The 18,691-nt window shown below is 43.7% G+C and overlaps 1 protein-coding gene across 3 annotated transcripts in view; it reads right to left on the minus strand.

The window, feature by feature from the left end:
* Positions 1-357: 357 nt before the first annotated feature.
* HERPUD2 (HERPUD family member 2) overlaps positions 358-18,691 on the minus strand; it is a 321,312-nt gene continuing 302,978 nt past the window's right edge. For all 3 annotated transcript variants that reach the window (XM_068236392.1, XM_068236391.1, XM_068236390.1), the window contains 2 exons: positions 14,693-14,804; positions 358-4,921 (listed from right to left, as the gene is read on the minus strand). In XM_068236392.1, the coding sequence (XP_068092493.1) occupies positions 4,766-4,921; positions 14,693-14,804 (268 nt within the window). In that variant the 3' untranslated portion in view covers positions 358-4,765. The remainder of the gene's footprint in view (positions 4,922-14,692; positions 14,805-18,691) is intronic.

Below are 18,691 nucleotides of genomic sequence, written 5' to 3' on the forward strand. Positions count from 1 at the left end.
TGCGCTGATCCTGGGCATGAAGATAGAGGCAGCTGTACAACATGACAGTCCCTGCAAATCATTACAGCGGCTGCTCCAATGCCGCTTGGAAGCGCTGTGGATCTCACTGCTGTGGGTCCGACGGATCGTGCTGCTGTGGGGCACAATGAAAGATCAATGGTAAAGCGATGCGGGGCACAATTAAAGATCAAAGGTAGCGCAGCGAGGCACAATTAAAGATCAAAGGTAAAGCGCAGCGGGGCACAATTAAAGATTAAGATTATGGTAAAGCACTGCGGGTAATAACAGCGGCTACTTCAAGGATCGGGCTGCTGCAGGGCATAATTAAAGTTTAAGATCAAAGGTAAAGTACTGCAGGTAATTACAGCGGCGTTGAAACACTATGGATAGCGCTGCTGCCTCCCCTCTACTCACTTCAATAGAATGGAAACAAGTGCCAGGATAGGTAGGTTTGTGCTACATTCGGACTATAACACGCAGTAACTTTTTCTCCCCACTTTTGGGGGAGAAAAAGTGCGGCTTATAGTCCGAAAAATACGGTATATCTTGTTTTTTTCACCACCAATTGGGCTTTTTGGGGTTGATATTTGTGTTTAGTAATTACTTTATTTTCTATGCATTTTAAAGGGAAATACAAGGAAAAAATACACCATTTCTCCAATTTCATCCCCTATAGTTTTAATATATACACACTGCTACTGTACATAAAACCCACACAGTTTATCTGCCTATTTGTCCTGGTTAGCACAAGATTTTAATTATGTCCCTAGTACTAAGTATGGTGACAACATATTATTTGGAAATAAAGGTGTATTTTTTCTTTGCTGTTTTTTTTTCCCCCCACTATTTTCACGTGCACGTGCACAGTGGCAGCAGCACTGTCTGACTTATAAAAACGTCCTGGAGCCATTAAGAGGCTCTAGCAGGACGTTTTTATAAGTCAGCATGTCATTAAAGAGACACTGAAGTGAAAAAAAAAATTATAATATTATGATTTGTATGTGTAGTACAGCTAAGAAATTAAACATTAAGATCAGATACATCAGTCTAATTGTTTCCAGTACAGGAAGAGTTAAAGAGAATCTGTGTTGTTAAAATCGCACAAAAGTAAACATACCAGTGCGTTAGGGGACATCTCCTATTACCCTCTGTCACAATTTCGCCGCTCTCCGCCGCATTAAAAGTGGTTAAAAACCGTTTTAAAAAGTTTGTTTATAAACAAACAAAATGGCCACCAAAACAGGAAGTAGGTTGATGTACAGTATGTCCACACATAGAAAATACATCCATACACAAGCAGGCTGTATACACCCTTCCTTTTTAATCTCAAGAGATCATTTGTGTGTTTCTTTCCCCCTGCAGAATCTCATGCACTGAAGTTTCAAGCTGCTCTTTTCTTCCTGCAAACAGCTTTGCCCTTGTCTGAATTTCCTCAGTATGTGAAAGCCCAGCCAGCTCAGAGGACGATTTATCCAGCTTGTAAAAGATAAGAGAGAAAAGAGAAGCTGCACTAATCTAAATATCACACAGGCAGTGTGCAGAGAGGGGCCTGAAAGGGGGAGTTCATAGCAGAACCATAAGGCCTCGTTCACATCAGGGCCGTTTCTGTGCGCTTTCCACAGCGCACTGCCCTGTGCGATCAGCAAGGTATTGATTTGTCCATGTAACTAAATGTAGCTGGTTCACATCTATGCGCTGCGCTGAGCAGCGTTACAGAAACGTAGGGTTGCATGCATTTCTGTGCGCTGAGCTGTAAAGCGCACAGCAATGCAAGTGAATGGGTCCGCTTTTTTAGCGCATAGAAGCGCGTACAAGTGCATAGAAGCGCATGCGTTTTTTACCCCTAATTGGAGAAAAAAATACATTTACATACAAAAACACAGTTTTATTGACAACTGCTGCTGCTACAGTAAGCAAAACGTGCTTTAAAGAAGCGCAGCGCAACGCACAGAAACGCTGACTAAAGCGCGCACAAGCGCATGCGTTTTTTACCATGCGCTTTTCAGCGCAGCAGATGTGAACGAGGCCTACCACTGAAGAACTTGGCAGCCTTCCAGACACAGGCCGACAAGTCTGACAGGGGAAAGATACATTGATTTATTACAGAGACTGTGATAGCAGAAAGTGCTGCAGTCAGCCAGAACACATTAGAATAGCTTTTGGAACTTGTAGGATGATAAAAAACAGGATGCAATTTTTGTTACGGGTTCTCTTTAAGAAACTCCAGTTGTTATCTCTATGCAAAAAAGCCATTAAGCTCTACGACTTTGACGTTCAAAGTCGTGGAGAGGGCTGTCTTCTGACTTTTATTATCTCAACTGTAAGTAAATAAATGTCTTTTTCTCTGCCAGAGGAGAGGTCATTAGTTCACAGAATGCTCTGAAAGAATCATTTTGAATGCTGAGTGTTGTGTAATCTGCACATATTAGAGAATGATGCAATGTTAGAAAAAACACTATATACCTGAAAATAAAAATATGAGAATATTTTCTTTGCTGCTAATCTACTAGTAATTATTCATAGTACACAACCAATTCATTATATCATATATATTTTTTCGCTTCAGTGTCTCTTTAAGTGGTTAAAGGACAAATGAAGTGAGACAAATATGGATGCTGTTTTATTTCCTTTAAAATAATACCAGTTGCCTTGTAGCCCTGCTGGTTTATTTGGCTGCAGTAGTGTCTGAATAACACCAGAAACAAGCATGCAGCTAATCTTGTCAGATCTGACAATAATGTTAGAAACCCATGATCTGCTGCATGCTTGTTCATGGTCTATGGCAAAACAGGATTACAGGCAGAGGATCAGCAGGACTGCCAGGCAACTGGTACTGCTTAAAAGAAAATAAATATGGCAGCCTCCATATCAGTATCACTTCTGGTGTCCTTTAAGACATATTAAAGAGAGATTCATTTTTTTTTATTTCATCTACAGGATGACCCACGCAGAGGACTGCTGCTTAGTTTATCAAATTGGGAAAGGAAACTTGTTCCATAAATGTTCCACAAATTTAAACAGACCACCCAACAGCTTACAAAACAGAGTGCCCAAGTGTTATTTTTCTGTGTGAAACAAGGCTTCTGCATCTTTAAATAATTTTGTCACCTGACCAAATGCAGTTGTGCTAGAAGACTGCAGTGTACAGCACCTGCTATAAAAAGTGGCTGGTGCAAGAGTCCCTTACCAGATACTTTAAAAGTGACTGTCAAGATCTCAGCAAATGAATAAGCTTATAAATTACAAGCTCTGCCACAGAGTACCAATACACAAATGGAGTTGGGCTGAACTACAGGTGAGGTTAAAAGAAAAAAAATACTTGCATAGGTAGTGGGACTCTGTAGTCCAGAGGCTTCCTGTGTCCTTCTCGACCCACCATTGCCGCATGCTCTGAGCATATCCAACAAGAGCTCGTCAGTTGTGTTCTAGTGAGTGCGCTCCACGCTCTGTACAAGAGCTTGCGCAAGTATAGCCATGTCTGCGTGGCATGCTGAAGCCGTTCGTTCACAGGCAGCTTTATGCTACTGCGTAGGTGCAGCACAGCCGTGCTTGTGCAAGCCCCAAACTAAAAGAGGGTCATGGCCAGTGGCAGTGGAGTCGAGAAGGACACGGGAAGCCTCTTGACCATCCAGAGGCTTCCCTCTTAGGCAAAGTAACCTTCTTTTTTTTTTATTTCACCTTGGGTTTGCTTCGAAAATTCTAAAATAAAATGACCATAGTTTCTATTTTGGTGCCTAAAGACCTTGAACCACGTGGTGTATTTAAATGAACAAGAATAGCAACATTCACAAACCCTTGCAAACATAATCAGTCCTAAAAAAAAACTGTCTGCCTTTTCTAAAGAGCTTGGAAAAAAATGCAGCAGTCTTAGTTATACCTTTATATGAATGAAAATCATGTATGCATTGTTCTAATTTGCAGGGTGAAAACTTAACAAAATAAATTAATCATCAACAATACTGAAGGTAGGTGAGCATTAACAAAATAATTATCAAGCATAAACTAGTATTGCCTTAAAAGCTTTCTGATGAAAAAACAAAAAACAAAAAGAGGAAGACTTATCTTTTTTAACCTGTTACGAGACAATAGGACATAACTTTTTTATCCTAAATTTTTTCTCTTTTCAATTGCAGAGTGTTGAAAAGTTATTTTAAACAGAAAACGAAAAATGATCTCCTAGGAGAAAACTTAGGAGAAAAGGTGAACTGGCCCAAAACTAAGTGCGTGAAAATTTGTGCTTAGTGTACCCGAGGCGGATTTAGCAATGAATTGGGGCACAGGGGGATATTCCCCAGCCAACTACCTATCTCTATGTCCTCTCAGCTCCCCGAAAATGCAGACATGCTGTTTGTCGGTAACCTGTAAATAGAAGGGTTTCCTTAGCTGGAAGGGCTTTCCCCTGAACGACCGTTCCAGCCTTTGGAAAACCCCTTCCATGCCCGTACCCGCCTCCTTTATCCCCCTTCCTGAGGTTGACGGCCTCTCAGCTCTGAAGGAGAGTCAGCTGAAACATGAAGACATGCTATGATCCGGAAGTAGTTAAACGGCAAAAACGATGCGTCACGACCCAGAGGACTAACTGCAGCAGGTAATCTTTTTCGGAGGTTATTTTTTGAAACACTGCCTCAGGGTATCTTTAAAATAGTAATACTACTGAGGGGACTTAGAACAGAAAAAGAAACATAATATGACTGAGATTACACAAGTAAACCAAGATATACCTTGTCCTGTTTCCTGCATGAACCTGCAGTAAGCAGTAGCAGATCTAGTTTACTTGTGGGGGGCCCTCAGGTATAAGGGATGTGAAGAAGGTAGTTATGAATGACCAAGCTGATGCGACAATTCCTGGGCGTGGGGCAGCAGCATTATGTACAATATCATCTGCTCCATTGTCTTGAATTCCTTCATCCATACGGCGTTCCTGAGATGAAGCAGAAAAAAAAAAGGAATGCGTTTCAAACTAGTGGTTTAAGGGTTAACATTTTAAGCAGTCTTTGGCTCCTATTATTCACTGTATAGTATTTTGACACAACAATTGTTTATGAAAGAATATATTTTAGTTACGACCAACTTTAGCTTTGGCAATTGGTTTATGGATACAGTCATTGGATGTTAGACATTTATACATTCTACTAGGGTTAGCTTTATTATCAGATTTATGGTCAGTTACCCAATAGCAGAGTCCACAAATTCTCATATGGCACACTTGTACTTTAGAGTAGTACTGGTAATGAGTTACTTGCCTACTTTGTAGCTACCCACCAGTTCAGTTGATCATGGCACCCATGAAATTGGCATGGATTCACTCTGTAGCTGAAATGCTGCACTAGGATATAAACAAAATGTTAGGCTATTGTATGTGGAAGTGCTGTGCCAGGTTATTGGTGCTGGGGAATAAATTTGGCATGGCCTTCAGCTACTCAGTAGCTGAAACATCGTATACTGGTAATTTAGGGCAAAAGTAGGGCAGGAGTATTGGTCAGATTTAATAGTTATGGTTTAGTGCCGGTGGTCGGATTCGGCCCACGACCATTGTACAGCCAGCCATCTGCTAGATGGCAGGATTCTCTACCCCATCCTCTCCCTCCCACCATGCTTTCGAAGTTGTACGCAGCAAGCAACAAACGGAACTCACCCTATCGCTCTTTCCAGTGGCGATCTCCGTGGCAATGGCATCGTCATCTGACATGCTGTCATGGCATACCCGCATGTCGCATGACTCGGCCATTGCCATGGAGATTGCAGCTGGAATGAGCGATTGGGTGAGTTAAACCTAATAGTCTTCGCCGCACAAACTCGAGGGAGCGAGACAAAGAACAGAGACGCCAAAAGCAGACCAAAAAAAACTTAAAAACAGTTTACCCACTTGAGGACCAGAGGTTTATACCCGCCTAGTGACCAGGCCATTTTTTACAATTCAGCACTTCACAACTTTAAACGGTTTATTGCTCGGTCATACAACTTAGCACCCAAATGAATTTTACATCCTTTTCCTCTCATAAATAGAGCTTACTTTTGGTTGTATTTGGTGCCCGAAACAGATCGCCGCAGGAGCCGGGCAATAACATAGGTATGAGCTAGCGGTAGGCTGCAGTAGCAGTGCGGCAATTTGCCCCAACGCAATGCGCCAGCCTTACTGTTAAGAACAAAGCGATTGTAAACAGCCAATTGAATTAGATAAACAGACACCTACATATACTAGCGTCTGATGCTTCGGGAAATAAGTATGGAGCCAACATCTCGTCATTGAATTCCATCCCTGCCATGTTAAGGTTATGGTCCTTGACGGCAAGGGGCTTTTCAACGACTTCAGTTGCCCTTTCAATTTGGACTGTCATGTCTGCGTGAATGGTGGACAGCAGGAAAACGTCCCTCTTGTCTCCCCATTTCAACGCGAGCAGCTCTGTCACACAAGGCGGCCCTCTCCTCCCGTGCAAGTTGGGTACTAACGAGCCATTGGGGAAGCCCTGGCGACTAGGTCGCGTGGTGCAACTGCAGCCAATTTTGACTAAATTTAAATGCCTATAGAGGGCCACCCTTGTGTAGTAGTTGTCCACTTATAAGTGGTACCCATTGTGCAATAAGGGTGACACCAAGTCCCAGACTATCTTGCCACTGCTCCCCAGATAGTCAGGGCATCCGACCGGCTCCAGTTTTGGAGTCTTTTCCCTCACAGACCCTAAAACGATAAGTATGGCCGGTGGCCCTTTCACAGAACTTATACAGCTTGACCCCAGACCCCATGCCCAGTAAAAATTTACAAGGTACTTGTCTATGCAGATGCTCTGTTGGGGTGTATAGACGTCTGCAAATTTGGATGACAAGTAGTCTATGAGGAGCCAAATTTTATGGAGCCGGTCCATAAGCAGGGTGGCCTCTTGGATGATAGGCTGTGTTATTGTTGAAGTGCAGGAAGCGCAGGATGACCTCAAAACGTGTCCTAGACTTAGCATCAGAGAACATGGCCATGTGATTTATTGGGTCCGTAGACTAATAGGACCGCAATACATTTATTTCAGTTAAACCAATGTTGAGGAGAAGGCCTCAAAAATTTTTAATTTCGGAAACTGACTGGTTCCCACCGGAAAGGTTAAGCATAGAAGCTTTCCGGATTGGCCGTTTTATATTGTGTGGCAAAACGGTTGGTCTCTGCTACAAGTAAGTCATAGAGATCCATGGTGAAGAACAGCTAAAAAAACCTCAAAGGCCAATCCTAAATGAACTGTCTCCACATGAACTACAGACTAAGCGGTGAAAGGAGGCATTACGGGTGTGGCTGAACAAGGGGATTGCACATTCGGATTTGCCTGCACCTCTGGGAGGCGAGGGGCCTGTGTTTGTGGTGGCTGCAACAGGGTTGTTACTGCATGTGCCATCGTACCAGCTTGAACTGCCCTGCTGGTGCTTGCCGCAGAATCAGGGGATATGACAGTGCTGGTACAAGGTCCAGGATGTGCTACATGTCTGGTGTATACCTCACCATGTAAACCGCTATCATGTCAGCGCTAGCACCACTCTGCTGCAATTGAGGCTGATCCTGCGCAACCTGTGGTCCAATAACACGGGGTCGGGTACGCCTGACTATAGCAGGGACCCCAACTTCGTCGTCTGAGCTATCGGTCAGAGTGCCACTGCTGTCTACAGGCTCATATTTTGACCTGCTGGATTCTGCGGATGAGGCATGCCCATCTCTCTCATCCGTCAGGGCCAGAATCCTGTAAGCCTCGTCAGCGCTATACCCCTTTTTTGCCATTTTGGTCAGACTAAATTTAGGGGGTATTCCTATGAGACTATCCAGGGAAAAAAAGAGCACCTGTCTAGCAAAAAAACGACTAGCGAAGTAAAAAAAATAAATAAATAAATAAAAAAAATCGCTAATAAAAATCAAAAAAGATCAAAACTGCAGCGATTGTACTGTGTTTTTGCAACGATAAGAAGAAAAAAACAGGGGAAGGGGGTGACCAGTTATCAGTGGTCAAATGTACCTGAAATGTGGCGCTTTTGTTTACTCACAGGGCTGCCTGTCCTCTGGTGGTCGATCCGATCAAAGGGGACCACCAGAGAAGCAGGCAGCCATTATAATACACACCGTTTACTAAACAGTGTGTATTATACATCTTTTACTAGACTTTTTCAAAATAAACAGCCTACCAGTGCTGATAAATGGCTGGCAGACTGATGACACAACTCCCCTGTGCACAGATGGGAACGGGCGTCCTTACAAGTGCTTGTTCCCTGCAAATCGATTTCCTCGCAAGATGACGGCATATGGCGGCACAGAGGAAAAACAGCCACTCTGCCGCCGCCAATCTGCATTAGGCGGTCGGCAAGAGGTTAAAAAGGGAGGTAGGGGTGGATTTACCTCCCCAAGTGGACTTAAGACAGTCAATTATAAGCATAAAATGCTTGACAGATGCACTTTTGCTGGCTCACAGCACAAAACAGTTGCTCCTGTTATAGCCTGAAGAAGTGGGCTGTTGAATCAGGGAACGCGCTGCGCAAATTGGAGTTAGAAACAGAAGTGTTTTTTTTCTGATAATTGACTGTCTTGAGTCTACTTGGAGAGTTAAGTTAACCACCAGGGATGCTCATCCGGATTTCGGTTATCGGGGTAACCCGGATATCCGAACTTTTTTACACTATCCGATTCGGATTCTGGATTTTTTTTAAATCCGGATAGCTATCTACGGATAGTTTGACGGCCGACCCGGATATCCGCGGATTTCCCAGATATTCGGATTACAAGAAGAATGATCCTACTCCTCCTCCTCCTGGTTATGGGTCCAGCACACTTCCACTGCACCACTCTGCTGCCACACAGGGAACACTTTGTTGTAGGAAAATAAAGCGATAAAGCGAGGTGCAAAAATGAAATAACTAGCAGAGGATGGTTTTGATCCATCAACCACTGCGCAAACACTTGCACTGCGCCACTCTGCACTAGAGCGAGAGATTAATTTACATGGCTATCTGGGGTTCTCTTCGGACAACTGTTGAACACAAAAGGCAAGGCCGTCCCTGGGTGGGCTTGAACCACCAACCTTTCAGTTAACAGCCAAATGTGCTAACCAATTGCACCACAGACAATGTGCACACAATTGCTGCTAAATGATTTTTTAGGGGATGTGTGTGTCTTTTGGAGGGAGGAAGTAAGTCTGCTCCAAGAAGTTTAACACCACTTTTCCCTACAACAAAGCATTCCCTGTGTGGCAGCAGCAGAGTGGTGCAGTGGAAGTGTGCTGGACCCATAACCCAGAGGTTGATAGATCACAACCATCCTCTGCTAGTTAGGATTTCATTTTTGCACCTAGCTTTATCGCTTTATTTTCCTACAACAAAGCATTCCCTGTGTGGCAGCAGAGTGGTGCAGTGGACGTGTGCTGGACCCTTAACCGGTTCAGCGCCGCAGTGCCGAAAATCTCATGCATCCGAGCAACGTTCACCTCCCATTCATTCGCCTATAACTTTATTGCTACTTATCACAATGAATTGATCTATAGCTTGTTTTTTCCGCCACCAATTAGGCTTTCTGTGGGTGATACATTTTGCTAAGAGCCACTTTACTGTAAATGCATTTTAACAGGAAGAATAAGAAAAAAACGGAAAAAATTCATTATTTCTCCGTTTTTGGCCATTATAGTTTGAAATTAATATACGCTACCGTAATTAAAACGCATGTATTTTATTTGCCCATCTGTCCCGGTTATTACACCATTTAAACGATATCCCTATCACAATTTATGGTGCCGATATTTCATTTAGAAATAAAGGTGCATTTTTTCAATTTGCGTCCATCACTATTTATAAGCTTATAACTTTAAATAATATAATAACATATTCTCTTGACATGCATATTTAAAAAGTTCAGACCCTTGGGTAACTATTTATGTTGTTTTTTTTTTTTTTTTTGTTTTTTTTTTTTTTTTTTTTTTTTATAAAAAAAAGTGTATGTGGGTAATTTTTGGTGTGGGAGGGAAACTGCTAATTTTAAATGTAAAATAATGTTTTTTTTTTAATCAAAAATGTATGTGGGTGCAGTTTACTATTTGGCCACAAGATGGCCACAGTGAAAAAAGTCCTAGATGCGAACCAGCTCGCATCTAGGAACTAAAATGCTGAGGAGTTGTTTCCTGGGGGCAGAAATACCGCGCTCTCTGGAGAGAAAGCATCGGTATTTCTGCGGGGAAGTTAGATCGGTGAATGGGAATTATATTCCCATTCACTGATCGGGGGGCTAGCGGCGGGCAGCAGGAGCGCGCGCGGGGGCGCGCCCGATCGCGCGCACGAGCCGGCGGCAGCGCCAGTGCCTATCTGGACGAGGAAACTCGTCCAGATAGGCCGAACTGGATAACCCAGAGGTTGATGGATCAAAATCATCCTCTGCTAGTTATGATTTCATTTTTGCACCTCGCTTTATCACTTTATTTTCCTACAATGAAGCATTCCCTGTGTGGCAGCCGAGTGGTGCAGTGGAAGTGTGCTGGGCCCATAACCCAGAGGTTGATGGAACGAAACCATCCTCTGCTAGGCATGATTTCATTTTTGCACCTCGCTTTATCACATGGACAAAACTGTTTCCATAGCCCTGTAAGAGAAAGTGTAATAAGGGCCCTGCCGTAACATAGATATTACGGTAGCTAAGACTACTCCTGGGCCTTTCTTGTAGTTGAAGTGATGAGTGAACTGTGACACCACACTTAAAAACAAAACAAAAAAAACAGCAAACAGAGAAGCTTCCCCATATTGGAGCATTGGATTTGGTAAAGTCTTAAGCCAATGTGTTGTAAGACACAAGTAAGCTATAGGTTAGCAGGAATGGTTGCATGGCCACCTAGCTTTTTATCCTTCCCAGGCCAGCTAGGCTGGCTTCAGCCTGTAGTGTTAGTGGTATAGTGGTGAGCATAGCTGCCTTCCAAGCAGTTGACCTGGGTTCGATTCCCGGCCAATGTATGTGAGCATGCTTTTGACATCCTACACATCCCTGGAAGACAAGATCCTCCTCCTCCTCTGGAGAAGGAGGGAGGAGGAAGGAGGGGAGGAGGAAGGAGGGGAGGAGGGAAAGAGGGAAGAGGTAGAGGGTAGAAAGGGGTTTTTGAAGGTCAAAAACATTTTTTAAACCATTTTAAAAAGCACTTCCAGTTTGTTTATTCAGATATCCGAATAGTACGGATATCCGCGAATAATGCATTCGGATATCCGAATTTTTGCGGATATCTAAAAGATCCGATTCGGATATCCGAACCAGATCCAGATATCTGAATATCCGGATCAATTCGGATTTTAAAAAGTACTATCCGAGCATCCCTGTCAACCACTACCTCCCTTTTCAAATGTTTTTGAGCTTTTTACGCCTGTTCTTTGTCTTATCACATGGACTCTTGGTGGAGGGGTGTTACCTCATTTTTTCTGTCTACAGAGATCGACTTTTAACCCAAGTGGGATCGGGGTCAATCTCCCCACCTGCTGTTAACAGTGATTGCTTTAGTGGTAACCCAACTTTGTGTGTACCCATCATTACTTATTGAATTTTCCTTTAACTTAACATATAACACTATCACAGGCTCTCGATAAACTTAGTTTTTTCTTATAAGAAAATTGTTGACATAGTAGGTACCCCAAACTCTGACATGCAGTAAGAAGAGACAGAAGATGTTCTTATTACTCAAGAACTTTTCACTGAAATCTAGCATAATCCAGAGGATTTATATAGGTAGTTTGTTACAATAGATGAGACTAAGATCAACCAGTTTGATCTAGACACAAAATGGTATCTAAGGAGTAAAACATTATGGTTCCTTATGCTGGGAAGACACGGCTCGATTTTGAGCCATTTAGATGGCTCGATTGTTCATTTTCGACATATCCAATCTCCCGCTCGATTGATTTCGCGCTCAATTTTGCATAGGGAACAATAGGAAAAGATAAGAAAAACAAATGGAAGATAAGAAAATCTCCTGCATAATCGAGCGTGGAAAACGATCGGGTGCGAAATCGAGCAGCAAAATCGACCCGTGTATTCCCAGCATTAGAATCACAAATTTATCTCCAATACAATCCAGGAAAGATCACGGCACCAGTTTTCTGGAATTCTAAAGGAATGCTCATTATTGACTATTTGTTGCATAAACAGACCAGAAGAGCATTTACTACAATTACAACTTGTTCAAAACTTGCATGTACAGTATGCATCAAAGAGAAAAGGGGATGCAAGTTGAAGTGCAAAGCCTTGTACCATACCTATAGGTCAGCAATAGCAATGGCCAACAGAAATGGTGTTGACTTTATGATCTGCACTATAGGGAGGAGATAAAGGGAGAGTATAGAAATGGGTCACTTTGAAGCAGTTAACTCAGTGATTTTTTTTTTGGGGGGGGGGGGAGGAACTAAGTGGGGTGGATGTGTTTGAGGAGGAGTCCAATGGGTTGAGTTGGGGTGCATCATTAGTGTACATCAACCCCCCCCCCCCCCTCTCAACTCACACCAGCGATAAAGGGAGGGGTGTTTGATATAATGAAGGTCACTGCAATCTCCCTTTTTCTCATGTGCGCTGTTCTGTTATAATTTGGTGGCTGGATGGTGTAATTGTTAAGGGCTCTGCCTCTGACACAGGAGACCAGGGTTCGAATCTCGCTCTGCCTGTTCAGTAAGCCAGCACCTATTCAGTAGGAGACCTTAGGCAAGTCTCCCTAACACTGCTACTGCCTATAGAGCGCGCTCTAGTGGCTGCAGCTCTGGCGCTTTGAGTCCACCAGGAGAAAAGCGCGATATAAATTTTATTTGTCTAGTCTAGTTGTCTTGTCTGTTATAGGGAAAATAGCTATGGTAATATGTTGTTGCAGTTAAAAGGCTTAAAGGATAACTGAAGTAAGAAGACTATGGAGGCTGCCATATTTTTACTCCTAAACAATACCAGTTGACTGGCAGCCCTGCTAATCTATTTGGCTGCAGTAGTGTCTGATCTGCCTATGCTTGTTCATGCCCTATGGCTAAAAGTATTAGAGGCAGAGGATCAGCAGGATAGCCAGGCAACTAGTATTGCTTAAAGGATACCACAACTGAAAAAATAGAAGGTGCGGTGGCTAGGGAGGGAAAATTAGATACTTATCCCTTCTCTTGTTCCCTACCGTCAGCCGCCACCTTCTCCAATAGATGCCAGTGTCCAGACGACTGTCCTGACCTCTATCCCGGACATACTGCGCTGCGCATGTGCAGTATGTCCGTTCTTCACCACTTCTGCCGGCACGTAATTTCGGCAGAAGCAAGTTCACTCCCCTGGCCTCCTCCTCCATAACATCTTGCACTCCACGGAAGGGGGAGCCAGGGGAGTGAACTTGCTTCTCCCAAAATTACACTCCAGCAGAAGCGGTGAAGAACGCACATACACCGGCATCTATTTGAAAAGACCGGCGGCTGACGGCAGGGAACAAGAGAGGCAGTAAGCATCTAATATTCCCTCCCTGGCCACCGCACCTTTCATTTTTTCAGTTGTGGTATCCTTTAAAAGGAAATAAATATGGCAGCTTCCATATCCCTCTCACAGCTGTTGTTCTTTAAGATTGTGGAGGTAGACGTTGCAAAGCTGTGGAGGGCAGGTTTGCCTTGACAGGAGAGGTATGGTACCACCCCGAATGAGAATAGTTCTTAGATACTCTGGGATAGGGATGAGTGGATGACGTCCACTACAGGTGAAGTGTAACTACCATTTTATATTTCTTCTAATTCGATAGTTGCCTTCCTTTTCTCTCTCTTTCTCTTTAGTTGCATGGGGCGGTTGGTTGCACCACTAGAAAAATGGGGAAATCTGAATATGATCCAACTTAACTTTTTATCCCTAAATGTTCATGCCTCCCTTCCCGCCTCTGGTTTGTTTAGGGCTAAAATCTATTCACCATGGCCCTTCTTCCAAAGTATTCTATCTGGCTCTGTCTCCCGGATTAGTGCTCTGACACCTGTTGCTCATAGGATCTCTAATACAGTAGCTCCAGTATTGTGGGCAAAGAAACAAACGTCTCTGCTAGTCAGTATGTAACCCATCTGTATTAATATTAAGCTGCAACTTTCGCTGCTTGTGTAGCTGTGCAATGCTCCTGTGCTGCCGTAATGACAGATACCCTAATGTTTGTTTATATTGTACCGAATATCCAATTTAGAAGGTATGCCTGGTGAATGACTACAAGGGGCGAGACATGATCGCACGCCATCTGTGCCGCTGATCCCATTCATTACAGTAAATGGGTCAGCTCTACGCTTGTGGGCAGAATGCATGCAGTAGTACGCAAGCGCATCATAGCGCATTGTATTGCTATGCAGCACATCTGATGTGAACGGCAGAAGGGCTGTCTATGCCCTACTTCTGTTCTTGCGTGTTGCACATCATACACGCTTCCAAATGCGCACGGAAGCACGTATGATGCGAACGAGGCTTTACTGTCAGTCAGAAAGTCCTACTAATAAACATTCACCCATTCTGGTTTATCATAACAGGCAGATTGTATGGTTTTAAGTTGGTGTAAAATGAAAAATCTCTGTATTGTGATTCTAATACAGATGGAACCCAGGATAGTTAGAGGAGATCAGTGTCTCTCTGTTACTATGATGCTATAGTGAGGACACTCACCAGCAGTTTACATTTGAAAGAAACAGTGCATGGCTGCAGTACAAAAAATAAAACAGTAAATCTTGTAGAACTCACCATTTCTAGAAGATCATTATTATTCACTCTGTCGTGATTCACATCTGCAATATCATCTCTTGCTTGTGGCTGACCTTCCTCTGGTCTAAAAGGAAACCATCCAGCTTGGTGCCTGTAAATCAGAATACACATGTAAATGTTGTAAAGCAACAACTAGAAGCAGCCAAGCTGCAGTATGCTGCCCACCTTCTCTTCCCAACAAATGCCACTCCCATGTCTCGTTTGTACGCAGGCTATAAGTGAAAACACCCACAGCCATGCAGCCCTAAAACGTAAATATACATATGCCATATGGAAGGCGTTTATTCTGCACATGCATACAAGGACATTCTGCAGCCTTTTTCCTCTCTTTTTAAAAAATAAATAAATAAAATAGAAACATTCCCTACCTAAATTGTCTACCCACTACGTAAGTGTGTATATAGCCTACCAGGGGTGTTCCTAAGGTCCTAAGAGTTCCGGGGCACTATTGAACAATCCAGTCACAATGGGTGTGGCCACGCACCAGAATGTGGATGTGGCCTTGGGAGGAGCCAAATTTACATTAAACTTAAAAGCGGTCTAAGTAGGACTGTCCAGCAACTTGTTGGATGAAGCCCCCCTCTCCATTAACACAAAAAAAAAAAAAAAACACTAGGAGGAGAAGCCCAGAATAGAAGATGTTTGCAGAATCTGGAGACCAAGTGGTCAGAGGTGAGTAGAGCCTGACTCTCCCTGGGGGATATCCGGGGCACCCCAGAATAGATCCGTGGCACGTGCCACTGATCTTTGCCGCTAGCAATGCCCCTGTAGCCTACGAACATTTAGCCTATATACATTTTTTATAAAGATGGTGAAGAGATTTTACTCTGCAGAAGAGGCGGCTGCTATTCTGTAGGACAGTAACAGCAGCACATTTGAATAATTGGAGGAGTCAGATTCTGACTTGCAGCCTGAGTCCGAGTCAGACAGCGACTTAACGGACAGCAACTCAGATTCTGAGTCTGCTGGGCCATCCACAGCTCAGTAATCTAGGAGCGAGGGGCAGGCAAGAGGCCCTGGTAACACTGATTCTGCATCTGAAGGAGGATCACCTGTAGCCAGTGGCATACCTACCATAAAACTGCAGGTGCTCACAAGCAGGGGGTGTAGCCATGGCTAGGGGTGCTGTTGTGGTGCTCAGTCACTGTATTTTTCCACCTGGGACCTTTTTTCATAGTTTGGGCAACATTCTGGAAAATAGCAGCAGGCAGTGCATGGGACTGTACTACTTCCTGCAGTAGATGGAGCACCCCTTCCCGTCACGTGGACAATGTGTTTCCTTGTTCTCTACACACAGCCTGCAGCGAGTGAATGTGCAGAGCAGCAGGGTGAGTAGAGAGAATGATGTAGTGCTGCAGCTGGGACATTAGCAGGGAGAGGTGGCAGGATGTGTTTAGCACTTCAAAAGTTGCCTGTCATTAGCAGCGATGTGTACTGGCTGCTGTAGTGCCCTGGACTATTGATTATTGATCCTGATCAGAGTAATTAATCAATAATGCAGGGCAGTCTGCTGTTGCAGAAGAAAGCGATAGAGGTGCTGATAGCCGACTTCTGTAGTGAGCAGAGAATCAAGCTCCAGGCAATTTAGCTTGTTTGCATCTAATCTTATCTCTTTTCCCAACTCCGCCTCCCACCTAGTTGTCTTCCCCCATGACCCTTTTCTCTTTTCAGATTGTAGTGGCTTCTTTTAACAGCATGTCCCTGCCAAACAGCACTAGTGACGTCTGCAGTCCTGATGAGAGTCCTTCCTGCCATTTCTCATTTCCGACCACGTTCTCTGTCTTGTGCCTCTACCTCTTTATCCCCCCCCCCCCTCCTCCTATGCATCCCCCTCTTTCATATATCCCCCGAGGAGCTCACAATCATATTGTACCATAGTTATAGTCTAATGTCCTACCATATAATTATTGTGTATTTATATAGCACTGACATCTTCTGCAGCACTATATAGAGTACATTTTCATAACGCTAGCTTTATCCACATCCTGAGGACTCCTTTTCCCCCAAGATATGCAGCGTCATGCTCGGTGCCCCAACCCATCAATCCTCTTATAAAAAAAAAATTGGTTGTTTTTCTTGGGGAAAGGGGGGCGTTTGTAAATAATCAGCATCAGGTGTCAAATTCCCTAGTGACGAAACTACCCGTAGCTACGTCCAGCAATGCCAACCCAAGAGGTCAGAGGGCTTCCAGGCCAAGGCAGAGAATGCTAGCAAGGGTAGCACAAAGGGACCAGCTACCCTATGAACTATGTCACCTACAGTGGTTGCCATCTTATATGAAGGACCCGAATATCCCTCCCTTCACAGCCAGGAGTGGACTACTAGTGGACATCAGCAATATGCAGCCCAAAAAATTTTTTTCTCCCTTTATGCCAGAAAGCTTCCTGCAGTGTGTCTGTGAGCAGACAAATATACTGTATATGCCAACCAACGTATAGCGGCAAATGCCACCTCTGTTTTAGCTGCACTTTGGACCCCTATGGACCTGTGATTTAAAAAAAAAATAAAAAAAATCAGCCACCACATCCAGACGCTGCTACCAAATGCTGCTAAACTGCTTGCATTTTAGCAATAATGCAGACCACCTCCCCCGTGACAACCCAGCCCATGACCGATTATTTAAATTGAGGCCCTTCATCAAACATTTAAATAAATCATTAGCTGAAGCTTACATGCCAGAGCAAAAAATAGCCATAGATGAGTCCCTGGTCCCGTACCACTGGCTAGTGATCAAGCAGTACATCCCCAGCAAAAGGTCACGGTATGGGATAACTCTAAAAGCTGTGCGAAAGTGGGAGTGGATATACCTTCTCATTTAAAATCTAAGGGAAGGGAAGGACTGCTTGATAGAGCCTCCTGGATGCCCTCCCTACATGGGTAAAACAGAGAGGACAGTACTGGACCTGCTCAACCCTCTACTCCGCCAGGGTAACCACTTGTCCTTTGACAATTTTTATACAAGTGTCCTGCTTTAAGTATTTATTATCTGCCTAGACTCCCGCCTGCGGAACTGTTAGGGCAAATAGGAAAGGCCTGCCATCAGAGGCCATAAACAAAAAAACTAAACAGAGGGCAAACCTACAGTACATACAAAAAAAAAAAATCAGGTAACGGGGCCACGTTTTTTAAAGTTCCAGGAGGCTATAATAAGATCTCTGATATTTGAATCTGGACAACCTGCCCCGAACCCAGACGAACTTCTTACCAAAAACATCAGATTTCAGGGAAATAATTTCTCTGCCCCACGTCCCCCAACTCCATCAAAGCAATACACCCAAAAAAGGTGCGGAGGTTGCCAAAGAAACTGAGTTAGAAGGGACACCCGGTATCATTGTCTAAAATGTCTGTCAAAAGCAGGACTATGCCTAAATCCCTGTTTTTGATACATACCACACAGTCCATTATTAGTTTTTTTTTTTTTTTACCCTTTCACTGCCCAAATGTTTACTTTACCATTGAACTTTACCTGACCTTCCGGATCTGACCTCTGGCATGGCTGACAACCACTCTTTGGAATTTGACCTCTGGCATGGCTGATAACAACTCTTTGAAATTTGGCCTCTGGCATGACTAACAACCACTCTCTGACCTCTGGCACGGCTGCCGAACCACCCACTTACCTCTATAATGACTGACCAACCACACTCTGACCCCTGGCATGGCTGCCGAACATCTTCTGGCTTCCACGTTTCTACAGCTTCTACAATGGTGAGTACCAATGTGTTTGTGTTTATGTTTAGAGACATTGATGTACTCCCATGTAGTATGAGAGCTTGCCTGCACAATCTGTTAATAGTATTCACAATCTGTTAGCCCTCATACTATATGGATGTAGTAAAATTGGCCAATAAAAATTCAATGTGTGTTCCAGTTCATATTCAGTCTCCTAAAAAAATGAATAAGCCCTCAGTATGCTTTGCTAAAGCCTGGTACACACTTCAATTATGATTCAACAATTAGTGACCAATTTTACCACCT

This window comes from Hyperolius riggenbachi, chromosome 5, assembly GCF_040937935.1.
Source record: "Hyperolius riggenbachi isolate aHypRig1 chromosome 5, aHypRig1.pri, whole genome shotgun sequence".
Classification (NCBI taxonomy): Eukaryota; Metazoa; Chordata; class Amphibia; order Anura; family Hyperoliidae; genus Hyperolius; species Hyperolius riggenbachi.